This window comes from Hylobates moloch, unplaced genomic scaffold (genome assembly GCF_009828535.3).
Source record: "Hylobates moloch isolate HMO894 unplaced genomic scaffold, HMol_V3 SCAFFOLD_5, whole genome shotgun sequence".
Classification (NCBI taxonomy): Eukaryota; Metazoa; Chordata; class Mammalia; order Primates; family Hylobatidae; genus Hylobates; species Hylobates moloch.
The window spans coordinates 32,804,570-32,822,436 of NW_026652280.1; the positions used below are offsets into that span (position 1 = coordinate 32,804,570).

The 17,867-nt window shown below is 44.9% G+C and overlaps 1 protein-coding gene across 3 annotated transcripts in view; it reads left to right on the plus strand.

Annotated features, from left to right (window-relative positions):
• ST8SIA5 (ST8 alpha-N-acetyl-neuraminide alpha-2,8-sialyltransferase 5) overlaps positions 1 to 17,867 on the plus strand; it is a 91,610-nt gene that overhangs the window by 12,346 nt on the left and 61,397 nt on the right. Inside the window, exons 1-2 of one of the 3 annotated variants that reach the window (XM_032152394.3) lie at positions 11,461 to 11,637; positions 14,009 to 14,171. The exons of the other annotated variants lie outside the window; for them this stretch is intronic. Of the exons in view, the coding sequence (XP_032008285.1) occupies positions 14,128 to 14,171 (44 nt within the window). The 5' untranslated portion in view covers positions 11,461 to 11,637; positions 14,009 to 14,127. Of the gene's footprint in view, positions 1 to 11,460; positions 11,638 to 14,008; positions 14,172 to 17,867 lie in introns of those variants that run through there. 3 annotated transcript variants of the gene reach the window in all.

The window sequence follows — 17,867 nt, forward strand, 5'->3', positions numbered from 1 at the left end:
GATTCAGTTTGCCAGTATTTTACTGAGGATTTTTGCATCGATGTTTATCAGGGATATTGGTCTAAAATTCTCTTTTTTTTTGTTGTGTCTCTGCCATGCTTTGGTATCAGGATGATGCTGGCCTCATAAAATGAGTTAAGGATGATTCCCTCTTTTTCTATGATTGGAATAGTTTCAGAAGGCATGGTACCAGCTCCTCTTTGTACCTCTTGTAGAATTCGGCTGTGAATCCATTTGGTCCTGGACTTTTTTTTGGTTGGTAGGCTATTAATTATTGCCTCAATATCAGAGCCTGTTATTGGTCTATTCAGAGATTCAACTTCTTCGTGGTTTAGTCTTGGGAGGGTGTATGTGTCCAGGAATTTATTAATTTCTTCTAGGTTTTCTAGTTTATTTGCGTAGAGGTGTTTATAGTATTCTCTGATGATAGTTTGTATTTCTGTGGGATCAGTGGTGATATCCCCTTTATCATTTTTTATTGCATCTATTTGATTCTTCTCTCTTTTTTTCTTTATTAGTTTTGCTAGTGGTCTATCAATTGTGTTGATCTTTTCAAAAAACCAGCTCCTGGATTTGTTGATTTTTTGAAGGGTTTTTTGTGTCTCTATTTCCTTCAGTTCTGCTCTGATCTTAGTTATTTCTTGCCTTCTGCTAGCTTTTGAATGTGTTTGCTCTTGCTTCTCTAGTTCTTTGAATTATGATGTTAGGGTGTCAATTTTAGATCTTTCCTGCTTTCTCTTGTGGGCATTTAGTGCTATAAATTTCCCTCTACACACTGCTTTAAATGTGTCCCAGAGATTCTGGTATGTTGTGTCTTTGTTCTCATTGGTTTCAAAGAACATCTTTATTTCTGCCTTCATATCGTTATTTACCCAGTAGTCATTCACGAGCAGGTTGTTCAGTTTCCATGTAGTTGTGCAGTTTTGAGTGAGTTTCTTAATCCTGAGTTCTAATTTGATTGCACTGTGGTCTGAGAGACAGTTTGTTGTGATTTCTGTTCTTTTACATTTGCTGAGGAGTGCTTTACTTCCAACTATGTGGTCAATTTTAGAATAAGTGTGATGTGGTGCTGAGAAGAATGTATATTCTGTTGATTTAGGGTGGAGAGTTCTGTAGATGTCTGTTAGGTCTTCTTGGTGCGGAGCTGAGTTCAAGTCCTGGATATCCTTGTTAACCTTCTGTCTTGTTGATCTAATATTGACAGTGGGGTGTTAAAGTCTCCCATTATTATTGTGTGGGAGTCTAAGTCTCTTCATAGGTATTTAAGGACTTGCTTTATGAATCTGGGTGTTCTTGTATAGGGTGCATATATATTTAGGATAGCTCCTCTCGTTGAATTGATCCCTTTACCGTTATGAAATGGCCTTCTTTATCTCTTTTGATCTTTGTTGGTTTAAAGTCAATTTTATCAGAGACTAGGAGTGCAACCCCTGCTTTTTTGTTCTTTCCATTTGCTTGGTAGATCTTCCTCCATCCCTTTATTTTGAGCCTACATATGTCTCTGCACATGAGATGGGTCTCCTGAATACAGCACACTGATGGGTCTTGATTCTTTATCCAATTTGCCAGTCTATGTCTTTTAATTGGAGCATTTAGTCCATTTACACTTAAGGTTAATATTGTTATGTGTGAATTTGATCCTGTCATTATGATGTTAGCTGGTTATTTTGCCCGTTAATTGATGCAGTTTTTTCATAGCATCGATGGTGTTTACAATTTGGCATGTTTTTGCAGTGGCTGGTACCAGTTGTTTCTTTCCATGTTCAGTGCTTCCTTCAGGAGCTCTTGTAAGGCAGGCCTGCTGGTGACAAAATCTCTCAGCATTTGCTTGTCTGTAAAGGATTTTATTTCTCCTTCACTTATGAAACTTAGTTTGGCTGGATATGAAATTCTGGGTTGAAAATTCTTTTCTTTAAGAATGTTGAATATTGGCCCCCACTCTCTTCTGGCTTTTAGGGTTTCTGCTGAGAGATCCACAGTTAGTTTGATGGGCTTCCCTTTTTGGGTAACCCAACCTTTCTCTCTGGCTGCCCTTAACCTTTTTTCCTTCATTTCAACCTTGGTGAATCTGACAATTATGTGTCTTGGGGTTGCTCTTCTCAAGGAGTATCTTTTTGGTGTTCTCTGTATTTCCTGAATTTGAAGTTTGGCCTGCCTTGCTAGATTGGAGAAGTTCTCCTGGATAATATCCTGAAGACTGTTTTCCAACTTGGTTCCATTCTCCCCCTCACTTTCAGGTACACCAATCAAATGTAGATTTGGTCTTTTCACATAGTCCCATATTTCTTGGAGGCTTTGTTCACTTCTTTTTACTCTTTTTTCTCTAAACTTGTCTTCTTGCTTTATTTCATTAATTTGATCTTCAATCACTGATACCTTTTCTTCCACTTGATTGAATCGCCTATTGAAGCTTGTGCATGCGTCACGAAGTTCTTGTACCATGGTTTTCAGCTCCATCAGGTCATTTAAGGTCTTCTCTACACTGTTTATTCTAGTTTAGCCATTCCTCTAACATTTTTTCAAGGTTTTCAACTTCCTTGCGATGGGTTAGAACATGCTCCTTTAGCTCGGAGAATTTTGTTATTACCTACCTTCTGAAGCCTACTTCTGTCAACTCATCAAAGTCATTCTCTGTCCAGCTTTGTTCCATTGCTGGTGAGGAGCTGTGATCCTTTGGAGGGGAAGAGGCACTCTGGTTTTTAGAATTTTCAGCTTTTCTGCTCTGGCTTCTCCCCATCTTTGTGGTTTTATCTACCTTTGTTTTGTTGGTGACCTACAGATGGGGTTGATGTCTTTTATGTTGATGTTGATGCTATTCCTTTCAGTTTGTTAGTTTTCCTTCTAACAGGTCCCTCACCTGCAGGTCTATTGGAGTTTCCTGGAGGTCCACTCCAGACCCTGTTTGCCTAGGTATCACCAGCAGAGGCTGCAGAACAGCAAATATTGCAGAACAGCAAATATTGCTGCCTGATCCTTTCTCTGAAAGTTTCATCCCAGAGGGGCACCCGCCTGTATGAGGTGTCTGTCGGTCCCTACTGGGAGGTGTCTCCCAGTTAGGCTACAAGGGGGTCAGGGACCCCACTTGAGGAGGCAGTCTGTCTGTTCTCAGAGATCAAAGACCATGCTGGGAGAACCACTGCTCTCTTCAGAGCTGTCAGACAGGGACGTTTAAGTCTGCAGAAGTTTCTGCTGCCTTTTGTTCAGCTATGCCCTGCCCACAGAGGTCCCTTTGCCTATTTTTAAAGTGGATTATTTTACTTTTTCTTATTGAATTGTAAGAGTTATTTATATATTTCAATTATAAATTGCTTATCAGGCACATGATTTGCAAAATATGTCTTTTCACTTTTTTGGTGGTCCTTTGAAGCACAACAGTTTTACATTTTTATGAAGTCCAATTCTTCGATTTTTTTTTTGCTGTTGATTGCTTGTGCTTTAGGTGTCATATCTAGGGAACTATTGCCTAATCCAACATCACAAAGATTTACACTTAAACTTTTTTCTAAGTGTTATACAGTTTTAGCTCTGACATTGAGATCTTTGACCCATTTTGAGTTAATTTTTGTATACGGTATGATTAATCCTAATTGTAAAGGGAATGTTAAAAAAGTGTCATCATTGAATATGTTTGCTTATTTTTTAAAGATATTTTCTAATAGGTAAAGTTCCACACATTTGTAGAATACGTTAAAAGTTTTGTTTTTTCTTATTTTGAAAATTTTATTTATTTATTTATTTATTTATTTTTGACATGGAGCCTTGCTCTGGCACCCAGGCTGGAGTGCAGTGGCTTGATCTCGGCTCACTGCAACCTCCACCTCTTGGTTTCAAGTGATTCTCATGCCTTAGCCTCCCGAGAAGCTGGGATTACAGGCATGAGCCACCATGCCCAGCTAATTTTTGTATTTTTAGTAGAGAAGGGGTTTCACGACGTTGCTCAGGCTGGTCTGGAACTCCTGACCTCAGGTGATCCATCCTCCTTAGCCTCCCAAAGTGCTGGGATTACAGGTGTGAGCCACTGCATCCAGTCAAAAATTTCATTTAGATATTAATTTTATAAGTACTTTTTCTACATCTATTGAATGGTGTGTAGTTTTTCCCCTTTAATCTTCTGATGTAGTAAATTACATTAATAGATGTTCAACTTATAATTTTAGGGGTAAGCCCAGCTTGTTTATTGTATGTTATTTGTTTTATGTGATGTGAGATTTTGTTCACTATTATTTTTATTCAGGATGATCTGTTCCTTTTCTTGAATGCTATTGGCTGTAATTTCTCTTATCATGCTATCTTTGCCTGGTTTTAAAATCAGTCTTGCAAATGAGTTGAGAATGTTAATACTTTATCTCTGTAATGACTTATGCACGTTTTTGAGATTCATCTATTCTTTAAATGTTTGGTAGACCTCACCTCTACAAGCATCTGCACCTAATGTTTTCCATATGGGAAAACTTTACTAATCCATTAAGTCTTACTAATTAAGACTTACTAATCAAGTTACTGATCCATTTCTTTAGTAATTGTAGAGTATTTAAGTTTTCTATTTCTTCAATCAATTTTGGTAAATTATATTTTTCTAGAAATTAAAAAAAATCATGTTTATTGGCAAAATTTATAATATGCTGTATTTCATCTCTGTCATATCCATCGTTTTGCCCCTTTTTTATTCTTAACATTATTTACTTGTTTCTTTTTCTGTTTTTTTACATTGTCTCTGTAAAATGATCAGATTTTGGCGTTGTTGATTTTCTCTTGGATATTTGCTTTCTATTTTACTAATTTTTATGGTTCGATTTTATTCTGTCATTTTTCTAACTTCCTAAGTTGGGTGCTTATCTCTTCAGTTATCAGTCTTTCTATTTTCTAATGTAAACTTTTGAAGTTATAAAATTTCCTCTAACTATTTATTTAATTAAATCCCTTCAATTTAGGGATGATGATGATAACAAGAACTCAGAACGGCATTGCATTTACTATGTGCCAGATACTAGTCCATGTGCTTTATGTGTTAACATACTGAATCCATATAACACAAGTAATAGATACTGTTACCATGGCTATTTTATAGATGAGGAAACTGAGCCACGGTGAGGTTAAGTAATTTGTTCAAGGTCATAACAGCTAGTGAATACCAGAGGTATTTTCAATATCTTGAATTCCAATTATTTTCTAATTTCTATCATAATTTACTCACTCATGAAGTTAGAAGTGCTTTAAAATGTCCAGAGACTTCAAGTTTTTCCTTATCTTTTTGATTTTTTTAACTCAAAGGTATTGTGGTGAGAGAACATGATATTTATGATATTCTTTTTTTTAAACTTGCATGTCTTTCATTCTATGTCTATTGTAACTAGCACATACTTACAGTTTTTAATACCTAGTCTGACAATCTCTGTCTTCTACTTAGAAAGTTTAGTATATTTACATTTATTGTGATTAGTGATGACTAAGGATTTATTTCTGCCATCATATTTTGTGTGTTTCACATACCTTGCCTTTTCTCCCTTCTTTTCTTTTGCATTATTTGTGTTTTCTTGGCTTTAGGAGGAGGTTCCTAGTGTGACCCTCCTTGGGAGGGCCCTTTAGCCGTTACAAGGGAAGCATGAATCACCGAGATTGGCTGATGAATGCATCTACTACTTCTTTTCTTGCCAGACTATTCATCAATTTAATAAGGCATTTAAAAAGCATTTTAATTGTTATTTTAGTGTTTTTTAGTGGGAAGATGTTGCAGATTGGATTCCCTGGAAAGTAGACTCTGAGCCAGATCTTAGAGTGTAGGATGTTTATTGAGAAGTGCTCTTGGGATCAATATCTGAGAAAGAGAGAAGGAAATATGACTGGTCACAGAGAGAAACTGAGCTGCAATACAGTTCCAGAGAAAGCCTCAGTGGAGCCCATAGGCAGTCCTGGAGCTGGGCTGTCTCTTCAGAGTTGCCCAGAGTTGGGGTGAGGGGGCCTGACCTTTATATCTGGAAGAGATATATGCTCTGGAAGAGGACATAACCTTGAGTAAGGTGGCTCTGCTCACATGTGGCAATTCTCAAAGAGGAATGAGAGCTGAGGGCTGTCGGCTCATGGCACCCCCAACAGGTGGGGAGAAGTCCTTCATTCCCGAAGGTGTTGTGGTGGGGTATGTCACAGCACCTGCCCCAGAGGGCTTCTCAGTCGGCCATTTTGTTGGAAATGGAAGTCTTTGAATGTCTCTGTTCCCCAAACAAAAATCTCACCCCTAATTGTCAGTCTGTGCTGAAGCCCACTCTGGAAGTTGAATGTTTCTCCCCTGTCAGCCAAGGATCTATTTTTTTTTAGATGGAGTCTCGCTCTGTTACCCATGCTGGAGTGCAGTGGCGCCATCTCAGCTCACTGCAACCTCTGCCTCCCCGGTTCAAGCAATTCTCCTGCCTTAGCTTCCTGAGTAGCTGGGATTACAGGCGCATGCCACCACACCCAGCTAATTTTTGTATTTTTAGTAGAGTTGGGGTTTCGCTATGTTGGCCAGGCTGGTCTTGAACTCCTGACCTCAGGTGATCCACCCGCCTCAGCCTCCCAAACTGCTGGGATTACAGGCATGAGCCACCGCACCCGGCCAGTGAAGGGTCTTTTACGCACATCACATCTGTCCTAACTCTGGGCCTTCACCCACGCTGCCTCCCCACCGGCTGTCACCTCCCAGCTGTCTTTCAGTCCAAATCCTGCTTCTCTTTCTGGTCTCAGCCCACGGTGTTCTTTCTCTCCTCTGAATTCACAGCACCATGGTGTCTCTACTTAGCACATCCTGCTCAGCACTGTCCCATTGCTTTTCTATGTGATTGTGCAGTGGACAGGAACTGAGGCCAGGAGTTTTGTCCTGCCTCAAGTACAGAGGACCCTCCTATGCTTTGTCTTCCCTCCAGCCTTCCTCTCTCCTGCACCTTCAGGGCAAAAAGCTGGGCTGCCTGCATGTGGCTGGTGCGGGCCTGAGACTTAAGGATGCGAAACTGGGTCAGGGAAAAGTACAGCCTGACTTTGTGCTGCCTACATGTGTATATTCGAAGGCCCTCATCACTGAGCCAACTCTCCCCCGACCCAGGGGACAAAGCCTTGTGTTCGACTGCCCCGAGAAACAGACCCAGCCCCAGGAGATTGGGACCATAGGGACTGGAGGATCTATCCAGAGTGTGGTTCTCGAGGGGGAGGGTGCCCTAGAAAGGAGGGATGCTGCTCTGACTGCAGCCTGGGTGTGCGGTGGGTCAGCAGAGTGACTTTACAGTTTTGCTGGTCAGAGCAAGTTTCTCTTGAGCACTTGCTGCAAAACGGAGATGAGGTGAGGCCAGCAAGTGATCCAGGGAACAAAGTTTAAGATGGCCTCTACTCTCAGGCGTTAACTTTGTACTTACATGAGCCTGAGAATGAGGACCTCTTTAAATGTGCGCTGGGTGCCTTGCTGGCCTTCCTCTAATCCTGGCTCTGACCGGCCATGTGCCCAGCCCTGCACCAGGTGTTGGATGTGAGTTTCCTGCACCTTCCTCAGATATCTCTCTGGAGCACAGTGATACCCTCTTACTCCCGGATTCCGCCTCTTCTTCCTTGCCCCACCCACCTTTTTTTTTTTTTTTTTTTTTGACATTTCTATTTTCCAGGGATTTACCTCTTAGAGAATTTAATTTCTCTTTTTTGATGTATCCAGGTCATTCACTTCTTATCTAATAATTCTCTAATTTAGCTCTTAACCCTACCTATTATCCTAGGGACACCCCTCCTCCCCACCTGTGAAGGATTCATCAGGTAATAATATTAACTATTGGCCAGGAGTGTTGTCTCATGCCTGTAATCCCAGCATTTTGAGAGGCCGAGGTGGGCAGATTACCTGAGGGCAGGAGTTTGAGACCAGCCTGGCCAACGTGGTGAAATCCCATCTCTACTAAAAATACAAAAATTAGTCGGGCGTGGTGATGCATGCCTGAAATTCCAGCTCCTCAGGAGGCTGAGGCAGGAGAATCGCTTGAACCTGGGAGGCGGAGGTTGCAGTGAGCCAAGATTGCATCACTGCACTCCAGCCTGGGCGACAGAGTGAGGCTCTGTCTCAAAAAAAAAGAAATTAATTATTAACATTCACTAAGGTATCATGAGGCAGGTTCTAACCTAAGAAGCTAATCCTAAATGAGGATTATTTCATTTAATCCTCTCCATAGTCCTATTAAATACATAGTCTTCCTCATTTCATATTCATGCAGAGAGGGGAAGTAACATGTGTAAAGTCACACAACTGGTAAGACCCTTGTAAGAGATGCTTTATTCATCTCTAAGTTCTCAGGTCCTAGCACAGTGCCTGACACTAATTGTTGAATGGATGGATTCATACAAAGGGAATCCTGAAACTTTATCCTAACAATCAAGAAACATTCATTAAACGCCCCCTCAGCTTTGCACTGGGGGAGAGGGGATGCTACTAAAGAATTATTTGGTATGATTCATGTCCTTAAGAAACTTACAGAACACTTAAAGAGACAAACATGAAAAATTATGTAAGACAGTATATAAATAAACTCGCAGTTTTGTGGCATAGACTATAAATCTTGTAGGTTTCAGAGGAGACAGCAATGGAGGGGGGTGGGAATAGCCTGGTGGGACCTGACAGAGGCTTTGAAGAATTGGTGGGTCTCAGAGACTGGATTTGGCGGTATCTGGGGGATAGGCTGAGGTGTTGAGGCAGGAGGAGCGGGTGATGGAAGCTATCAAAGATTTGAAAGTTTCTTTTTAGACACCATTGCTCTGTGAAGCTGACTGATGGCCTGTCTGGTCTCTGTTTAGCCTCATGCAGTGTGAGTGGATGGGCAAGGTGGCTTCCTCTCTTCCAGCTCTGGTGACATGGGGCACAAGGGACTGGTCCTTCAGGAGAACGGCTCAGGCTGGGCTTTGCTAGCTCCTTCCAGGGGGCCCACAGGTCCTGCAGAGCCCCTGGACTGGGTGGGTGGAGGGAATGGAAATAAGGCAGGTAAGCCAGGATATGTCTATGGGATGCCACACTGTGGGGGTTCTGGGGGTTTAATGCCACACTGGGTCAGGGGGCAGGGTGTCCTGGGAGAATAAAATGCATCCACACTCACTCCAGCCTGAGATCCCATCTGATTTTGTGCTGCATTTGCTGAGTCTCTGGACAAAGGAAGGCCAAACCTCCCTCCCCTCACTCCTCCAGCCTGCCAACTCCCCATTCTTCCTCAGCAGATCAAAGGATCAATACTTCCCAAGACCACCATTGCCATTTCTTGGAAATAAACCACACCCCACAACCCCCAAAAGAAGGCTTAAAGGAAGCAAGAATTCCCAAGTGCTTTTCTCTTTCTTCCATGTTAGGCTGGGTTGTTGTCCTCCTTCTAATCCAAGTTCATTTTGGGGGGTTCTCTTTCCACCCAGCAGTGCCTGCAGAGCCACACCTATGTGCCCCTACCCCCATCCGGTGCCGTTCTGCTGGTGAGGTGCTCTTCTGCAGGTCCAATCTCAGGCCCCTCTTAGTTCAGGTTGGTTAATTGGTTCATTCATCATTCATGCAGAAAGCATCCATTGAGTGCCCTTTGTGTACTAGCCCTGCACTGTCCACTAGCCACTAGCCCCATGTGACTACTGAGCACTGGAAGTGTGGCGTCTGAGTTGAGACATGCTGTCTGTACATATACAATACATGTTGGATCTCGAAGACATAATACAAAAAAGGGATGTGACATATCTCCTTAATTTTTTAATATTGTTTGCCTGTTGAAATGATAATATTTGAATATATTAGGTTAGAATAAATATATTATTGAAGTGGATTTTACCTGTTTCTTTTTACTTTCAAATAATCTTTCTGAGAATTGTAGATTCATACGCAGCTGTAACAACACAGAGAGAACCTGTATCCACTTCCCCTAATTTCCTCCAAAGATAACATCTTTCAAAACAATATAGTACAATATCATGTCCAGACATGGTGGCTCATGTCTGTAATCCTAGCACTTTGGGAGGCCAAAGTGGGAGGATCACTTGACCCCAGGAGTTTGAGACTAGCCTGGGCAACAGAGTGATACACTGTCTCTACAAAAAAAAAAAAAAATTATCCAGGTGTGGTGGTGCATGCCAGTAGTCCTGGCTACTCAGGAGGCTGAGGTGGGAGGATTGCTTGGACCCAGGAAGTTGATGCTGCAGTCAGCTATGACAGCACTGCTACATTCCAGCCTGGGCAACAGGGCAAGACCCTGTCTCAAAAACTAAAACACCCCAAGCAATATAGTACAATATCAGAACCAGGAAATTCACATTGATAAAATCCATCAATTCTCATTTCACCAATTTTGCATGCACTTATTTATAAGTCTGTGTATTTAGTTCTAAGCAATTTTATTACATGAATTTTTACTTTTTTATAATGTGGCTATCAGAAAATTTAAAATTATATATGTGACTCCTGGTATATTTCTATTGGTGCTGCTATAGACATTGGTTACTGTATTAGTCAGGGTTCTCTAGAGGCACAGAACTAATAGGATAGATGTATATATAAAGGGCAGTTTATTAAGGAGTATTGACTCACATGATCACAAAGCGAAGTCCCACAATAGGCCGTCTACAAGCTGAGGAGCAAGGAAGCCAGTCCAAGTCCCCAAACCTCAAAAGTAGGGAAGCCAACAGAGCAGTCCTCAGTCTGTGGCCAAAGGCCTGAGAGCTCGTGGCAAACCACTGGTGTTAAGTCTAGGAGTCCAAAAGTTGAAGAACTTGGAGTCCGATTTTCCAGGGCAGGAAGCATCCAGCACAGAGAAAGATGAAGGCCAGGAGACCCAGTAAGCCTGCTTTATTCTAGCCACATTGGCAGTTGATTAGATGGTGCCTACCCACATTAAGGGTGGGTCTGCCTCTCCCAGTCCACTGACTGAAATGTTAATCTCCTTTGGCAACACCCTCACAGACACACTCAGGAACAATATTTTGCATCCTTCAATCTAATCAAGTTGACACTTAAAATTAAACATCACACTTACCAAGATGGATGAAACAGGGTGCTCTCTTGGGGTAGGTCAGGGAAGGCTCAAACACACATGAAGAGTTTACAACTATCTTATATACTAAGTGCCAAGTGGATGGTGCAAACTCTTGTTCATTGCTGCTGGAGTCAGAGGGCAGAGAGACCCCTCTGGCCAAGGGCTGTGTAGGAGCCCATGCTCACCTTAGAAGGAAGGAAGCTCTGCTTGAAACAGGATGGGGGCTCCAATCCTGCCTACCTAGTTCCCTGGTCCTCAACCCTACCTCCACCATTTTCCCTCCTCTCCTCTGCAGAGGCTCAAAGGGTGCCCCAGTGTTCCACAAAGTCAATTTGGGAACCACTGGACAAGATTTACGCTTTGAGTGGAGCCTGGAAAAGGAAGAGTGAGATTTCTGCCCAAAAGATTAGAGAGGCAACCCCAGGTGTACTGCCAGGGTGGAGAGCAGGGGTAGGGGGAGGTGGGGAACGGCCTAGGGGTTGGGGGTCTCTCCGTTCCTCTCCTCCCTCCAGATACCCCTGCCTTGCAGCATCTTTTCTTTTGCCTCCAATGAAAGGCCCCCCAGGTGGACCCTGATGAATGAAACCCCTTCCTTTTTCCGATGAGGGAACTGTTATCCTCTGGAGCTTCGCAGGAAAGTAACGTAAGTCACAGAGTGAGTCAGGAGCATGGACAGGCAAGAGAACGCAGAACCTGGTCATTGCGCCCGTTCATCCTGCTGAGAACGCTGCGCAACCAGCAGCATCTCCGCTTTGATCTGGGTGGGAAGGTCCTGGCACCTTCTCTGAGGGGCCCATCTCCTTACTTGGACCTGGGGATGGTGGAGGGCTTTGGGAGGTAGGTGGGGGAAGGGCGGTCAGAGCCCCCTAGGGAAGGGGAGAGGCCTACATTCTGGGCCCAGCCCACAGAGACTCCTAGCTGAGTTCTTGGCTCCTCCAGAGATGAAATTGGGCTCACCTTCCTCTCACATGGCTTTGAGGGACACCAGAAAGGCAGTGTTCCTTTCTTCCATGAACTGATGCCCCATCACTGGCCACCCTGCCCCTGGCTCACTCGGCCCCAGTGAAAGCTCATCCTCCCCTCGCCTCTGCCTCTGCAGGGGACAGGCCTCACCCAGCTCATCCACCTGGGCTGGTCCCTCATCACCCACTTCCTGTCCTGCTCATGTGTCCCCTTCCCAGAGAGGCCTCCCTGACTGCCCTGTGTGGAATAACATTCCTCCCCCACCCCAAGCCCCTTATCCCCCTTTCCTCCCTTTATTTCTTCCACAACACCTTTCGCCCTTTAGCATATGACGCATTTTGTCGCCTGTTAGTTTATTGTCGTCATATCTGTCTCCCTCTGGTAGAAATTAAGAGTTGCTGGGGCAAGGCTTCGGTGGCTTGCTCGCTGTTGAGCCTCAGTATGTGGCCTGGGATGGCTGTTGGACCAATATAGAATAATATCATAAAATAAATATTATGCATATATAACAAGATAAAAATAGAATGAATGGGAAAAGGAAAGGTACCCTCGATACACTGTGAGGTCCAATGCAAGTGATTTGCTGATTAACAATAGAAAAGCAATTACACATTTTATTTCACAAGCTTGGCTTGGTGTGAAAGAAATGGCTCATTTTTAAACTTTCTTTTCATTAAAAACGTGACTAAACCTTACCCACCAGTTTGTGGGAAATTGAATCCACCAGTGTTGAGGCGCCTTTGGGTTCTTCCCCTTCCTAGGGTTGTGTGAAGACCCTGGGGGTCTTGTGTGGAACGGAACAGTGCCGTGGACCCCCTGGGCTGTGCTGGCCTCGCTGATCTGCTCACTGCTTTCTGGAGGCTTCTGGAGCCCTGGATCCAGCCTCCCGAGCTGCCCCTTTCTGAGGTCCTGCTATCCCTTATGGGGATGTGGAGAGAGTGATCTCAAGCTGCTAGCATGGGCTTCCTGGTTTGGGCCATGGTCTCACCACTTCCACCACAGCCCTCCCCAGACCCAGAGGCACTGGCTCCCCACCTCCCCCAGGACTCTATCACACAGTTTCTTCACAGCACAATTTCTTGAGCATTGAAGCCTTTCACCCCCACAACCCAGTTGGCCCTGGGTTGAAGATAAAAAAACTGAGCTACCTTTCTGGAATGGAGGAGGGAAAATACAAATGAATAATTTAATAGATTATCCTCCCACAAAAGTTAAATGGCAACGTTTGTGAATTATTTTCTTCTTTTATTGTTTTTTTACGAATAGAGCCTACTCAAGGTTATCCCTGTAATGATAGGGAGTACAGTCATTCTCATTCCTATTGTATGCCTGTCAAGAGGGAGGGAGTGGTGACAGGCAGGGCCCTGGAATGCGCTCACCTGGGCCAGTGTGAGGATGGCAGTAAAGGTGAACAGGTGTGTTGTGCATGAGGCCAGAAGGCTGAGGTCACTGACCCAGAACCCCAATATGGGAAGACCCCAATGTGTGCTGTGTGCAACTGACTCCCGGGACAGGATCCAGACCTTGGGTGCTGAGAGGCCTGAACTGGGAGTCAGGACTCCTGGGTTCCAGGCCTATCTTTGCCTCCAGGTGGCTTAAGCTAACTTCCCACTCTATGCCTGTTTCCTCAGCTGTGATGGCTGACGGTGCACTCTGCCTCCCTCCCTCACAGGTCTGGGGTCAGGATGGAGCAAGATGCCGCAACTCAGGGGCTGCCAACGGGTGGTCTGCAGACTACAGCGTGTCGTATTTGGTCTGCACAGTGTTTCAAGTTTGGATTCATTGGCAACCTTTAAGAACTGGGAAATGAAAAATAAAAGCCTAGACCTTCTGCCCCTCTTGGACAAATGAGCAAAGTGGCACCCGAGGCCTGTCTTCCCACAACTCAGGCAGCGCAGACACCCTCCCCTGTTCTTGTTGCCTTCGCTTCGCCCATTCTGTCTGGCCCCCTCATGCCCAGGTTTGAATTTGCTCCCTGGTAGAACTGATGCACTTTGTGGAAATATAAATGATTAATGTGCGGTTGTACTTTTATTGGCTGTTTTACCCAGGGTGCGTGATGCTCTAAAAGGTCCAAGAAGAGCATAGATGAGCTCTCTAAGGAGAGCTTCTTGAGCGAAAGTGTACATGTTATGGTGCCATCCCTGACTTTAGAGATGACGGTCATAGGATGAGCAGGGCGCTCCCCTGGCCAGGATGGGATCCATCAGGAAGGTAAGGGCGTCTGTTCTGGGGTGGCTGCTGGCTTGAGACTGAGTTGTCTTAAGGAGAAGAAGTGGATTTGGCTTTATTCTTGGTCAAGACTTGGGTCAGGAAGGGCTTTCAGATCAGTGGCTGCAGCCACTCTGGCTGCTGATCCTTGGGGTCCTCGCCCTCCACAGGGGCCTGGGCTCTCCTGCTGGGGCAAGAGGGAGGTGAAGGGGCCTTGAGCCCGGTGATCAGTGACCTCTAGTTCCCTGAGGGGTATGGGTAATAGCAGTTACTCAGGAGAAAGGCATGACATTCTCAGCATGAAACAACTGCCCCTGTTTTGTTTTCCTCATTTTTCATTTTTGTGTTAATACCAGCCATCACCGTCACTACCATCTCTCCTGTTTGTGCAACGCCAAAAGTGTTACCAAAAGGCATTTTTCTTTTTCTTTTGGTAGAGAAAGAAAATATTTTTACTGTTGAATAAGCATTAAATCAGAATGTAGTGCTCATCACAGGCAATCTGCTAAAAGACTGCAAAGACAGAAAGAAATCTCCCCCTTGACATAGCCAGGCAGCTACAGCCTGCTACCTGCATCTTCTCCAGAAAAACAGCTAGCCCTCGCGTAGTTGACAGAGCCATTTGTCACACATAGTTCATCTTCACTTCACCTGGTAGTTGGGGTGACCATCTGTGTTGTTTCTTTTTTCTTTTTTAGATGCAGGGTGTTGTTGCTCTGTCATCCAGGCTGTAGTGCAGTAGCACAATCATAGCTCAGTGCAGCCTTTAACTCTGGGTCTCAAGCAATCCTCCCACTTCAGCCTCCCAAAGCACTGGAATTACAGACATTAGCTCCTTTGCCCAGCCTATTTTTGCTTATTTACTTTTATTTTTATTTTTTGAGACAACATCTTGCCCTGTCACCCAGGCTAGAGTGCAGTGGTGTGATCACGACTAATTGCAGCCTCAACCTCCTGTGCGCAAATGATCTTCCTGCTGCAGCCTCCTAAGCTCTAATTTTTTGATTTTTTGATACAGACAGGTTCTCATTATGTTGCCTAGGCTGGTATCAAACTCCTGAGCTCAAGCTATCCCCCTGCCTTGGCCTCCCAAAGTGCCGGGCCTACTTTTGTTTATTTTTTGAAAAAGTAATACAAGCATGTATAAAATCAAAAGTTACAAAAGTGTGTACAAATGGAAAGGAAGACTTCTCACCTTGTCCATCAACCACTCCATTATCTTTTCTGTATGCAAACATTGGGTCAAATACATTTTAATTGTGTATATTAGGTATAAAAGCCTTTATATGCATGTTAGCATTTATATGTCTGCTTTTGTAGACTGTTTATATCCTTAGGTTGAGGATTATTCATCCCCTTTGATGGATGAGAAAACTGAGACTTCAAGAGGTTCAATGCTGAGAGTCACACTGCTAGTGAATGGTGGAATGTGAGTCCCCCTATCCAAGAATCTCTAGAGGCAAGCATTGCCTGGAGGTGAGTCATCTGCTTGGATGGCTATTGAAGCTCTGAAGAAAGTGGCCACCTATGCGGCTGATGTTAACACCTTTAAAGGAACATGGCAGCTGCAGGTTTGTGACTGATGGAGAGGCACTGATAACACCTTCTTATCCAGAACCTTCTCCCTCATCAAACTGGCACTTCTGCCTGAAATCCTGCAAAAGGCTGTTTAGCAATTGGAGCTATTTGCCCCTCACTGAGAACTAACAATTTCTGGGATTAGTGCTGCAGTTCTTAGTAGAGCCCTGGCCTGGCCTCCTCCAGTTCACTGCATTTTCTGTCCTCTCACTACCCCCCAACCTCTGGACTCTTCCGAGGACCCCACTTGTGCAAGGTGGTCATTTCCCAATTAACAGTTAAAACCAGACTGTCAGTTCTTGAGGGCAGCAGCAGTATCTTCTAACACTGAAGAACTCCGTTTGTAATTGTTGGTCACAACACTGTCATTCTTTTGGAGTCTTAGTGACAGGTTAATGGGTAAGATACTTTAGGGACAGGGGACAGCCCCTGTGGCCCTTCAAGTCATACCCCTCCCTGCCTGGTGCCCCTTACTAGCTCTGGATTATCCACTGTAAAACTTGTCTCTTGGGTGGGAGTTTGCCTGGCAACACCTCTAACACCTCTATGGCTGCAGCCCCTTTGCCTGCCCCAGGAGGGCTGGACTCAACAAGTAGTCTGGCATGTGTTTCTGGCTGGCCTCCCCTCCCTCTCTTTCTTCCTCTTTCCCAGGACTGATAAGACCCTCCTGTTCCAATTTTCCTAAGGGGGCCTCTGGGGAGGGTGGAGTTCAGGATCTCATAGTTCTAGAACCTCAAGGCATCCACCCCTGGCCCCCTTTCCCCACTCTGGTTGCTTAAGGACTTTGAGAAAGATAATTTGGGGCTCAGTTTTAGATATAAAGTCTAGTTTCTTCCCTAGGAAGGACCATAATTATGTAGGGGTGACAGAACTCACAGATAGACAGGCAGAGGTGACCGCTGAGTCAGGCAGGATGAGAAGGTGTAGGGGATTGGAGAGTAAGTGCTGACTTGGTTCCAAGATGGGATGGCCCGGTGGGCTGGGCCAGAGTGGTCAAGAAGGTCCTCAGGGAAGTGGTGGTGCTTGAGCTGTACGTTGGAGGTTGAGGGACATTGAGGCAGGTGGGGTGCAGGATGATTGTGGGAGCACAATAGTGGCTTAAAAAGCTGAGATTTGCAGAGGGGTGTAAGTGAAACTGCAGGGCCACTACTGGGGCACTGGGTTGAGGGTCTGATCCCGTCCTTTGGGTCGTGGGGAGTCTTGGAAGGTTCTGGAATAGACAAGTGGTGCTATTGGGATACTCGTTAGGAAGCTTACTCTGATGGCAGTGTTCAGGCCGTTGGACAGGGAAGTCCTGAAGACCTAGGAGACCATCTAGGAAGCAGCTGCCTTCCTGTCCTCTACTGACCTGAAAAACAGAGCATAGCAATGACAGTGGCTTCAGTCTCACTCTCCAGAGCCTGCGGGGGCCTCAGCCTGAAGCAGGAGGCTCTTGGAGGTGGTTTGCAAGGATGGGTTCAGTTGCATTTTGTCTTGAGCACATGGCCAGTCTCTTGGTGACCTGGGCTGCACGCTGTGCCCCACTGGGTTGAGCAGTCAGCACATGGGGTCCTGGACTTTGGCATCAGGGGTGGGGCTTCTGTGGGGAACCCAAGTCCACAGTGCCAAGTGCCCTGTGCCCCATAGATTCAGCCTCTTTTGGTTCAACCACCCTGGAGATTCCAGCATCTGAGTGGGCACCCGCGGACGCTTGGCCCCAGGCCTACCATATGTGAAGGCAGATTGTGCAGGAGCCCACACACTGTGAATGGAGAGCTACGCATGTGCCACTTCCTCCCCTTCATGTGTCCCCCACAAAATTGCCTCCATTGGCCTCCTCCAGTGCCAGAAATTCTGTGACTTTGGCTCTTCAATCAAAATGGGAAAGGATCTCAGAGATGATTTTGTTCAGCTTCTTCATTTTATAATACTCCATGGTTTTTTTTTGTTTGTTTTTTTTTTTTTTTTTTGAGACAGAGTCTCGCTCTATCACCAGGCTGGAGTGCAGTGGTGTGATCTCAGCTCACTGCAACCTCTGCCTCCCGGGTTCAAGCGATTCTCCTGCCTCAGCCTCCCGTGTAGCTGGGACTACAGGCTCATGCCTCCACACCCAGCTAATTTTTGTATTTTTAGTAGAGAAGG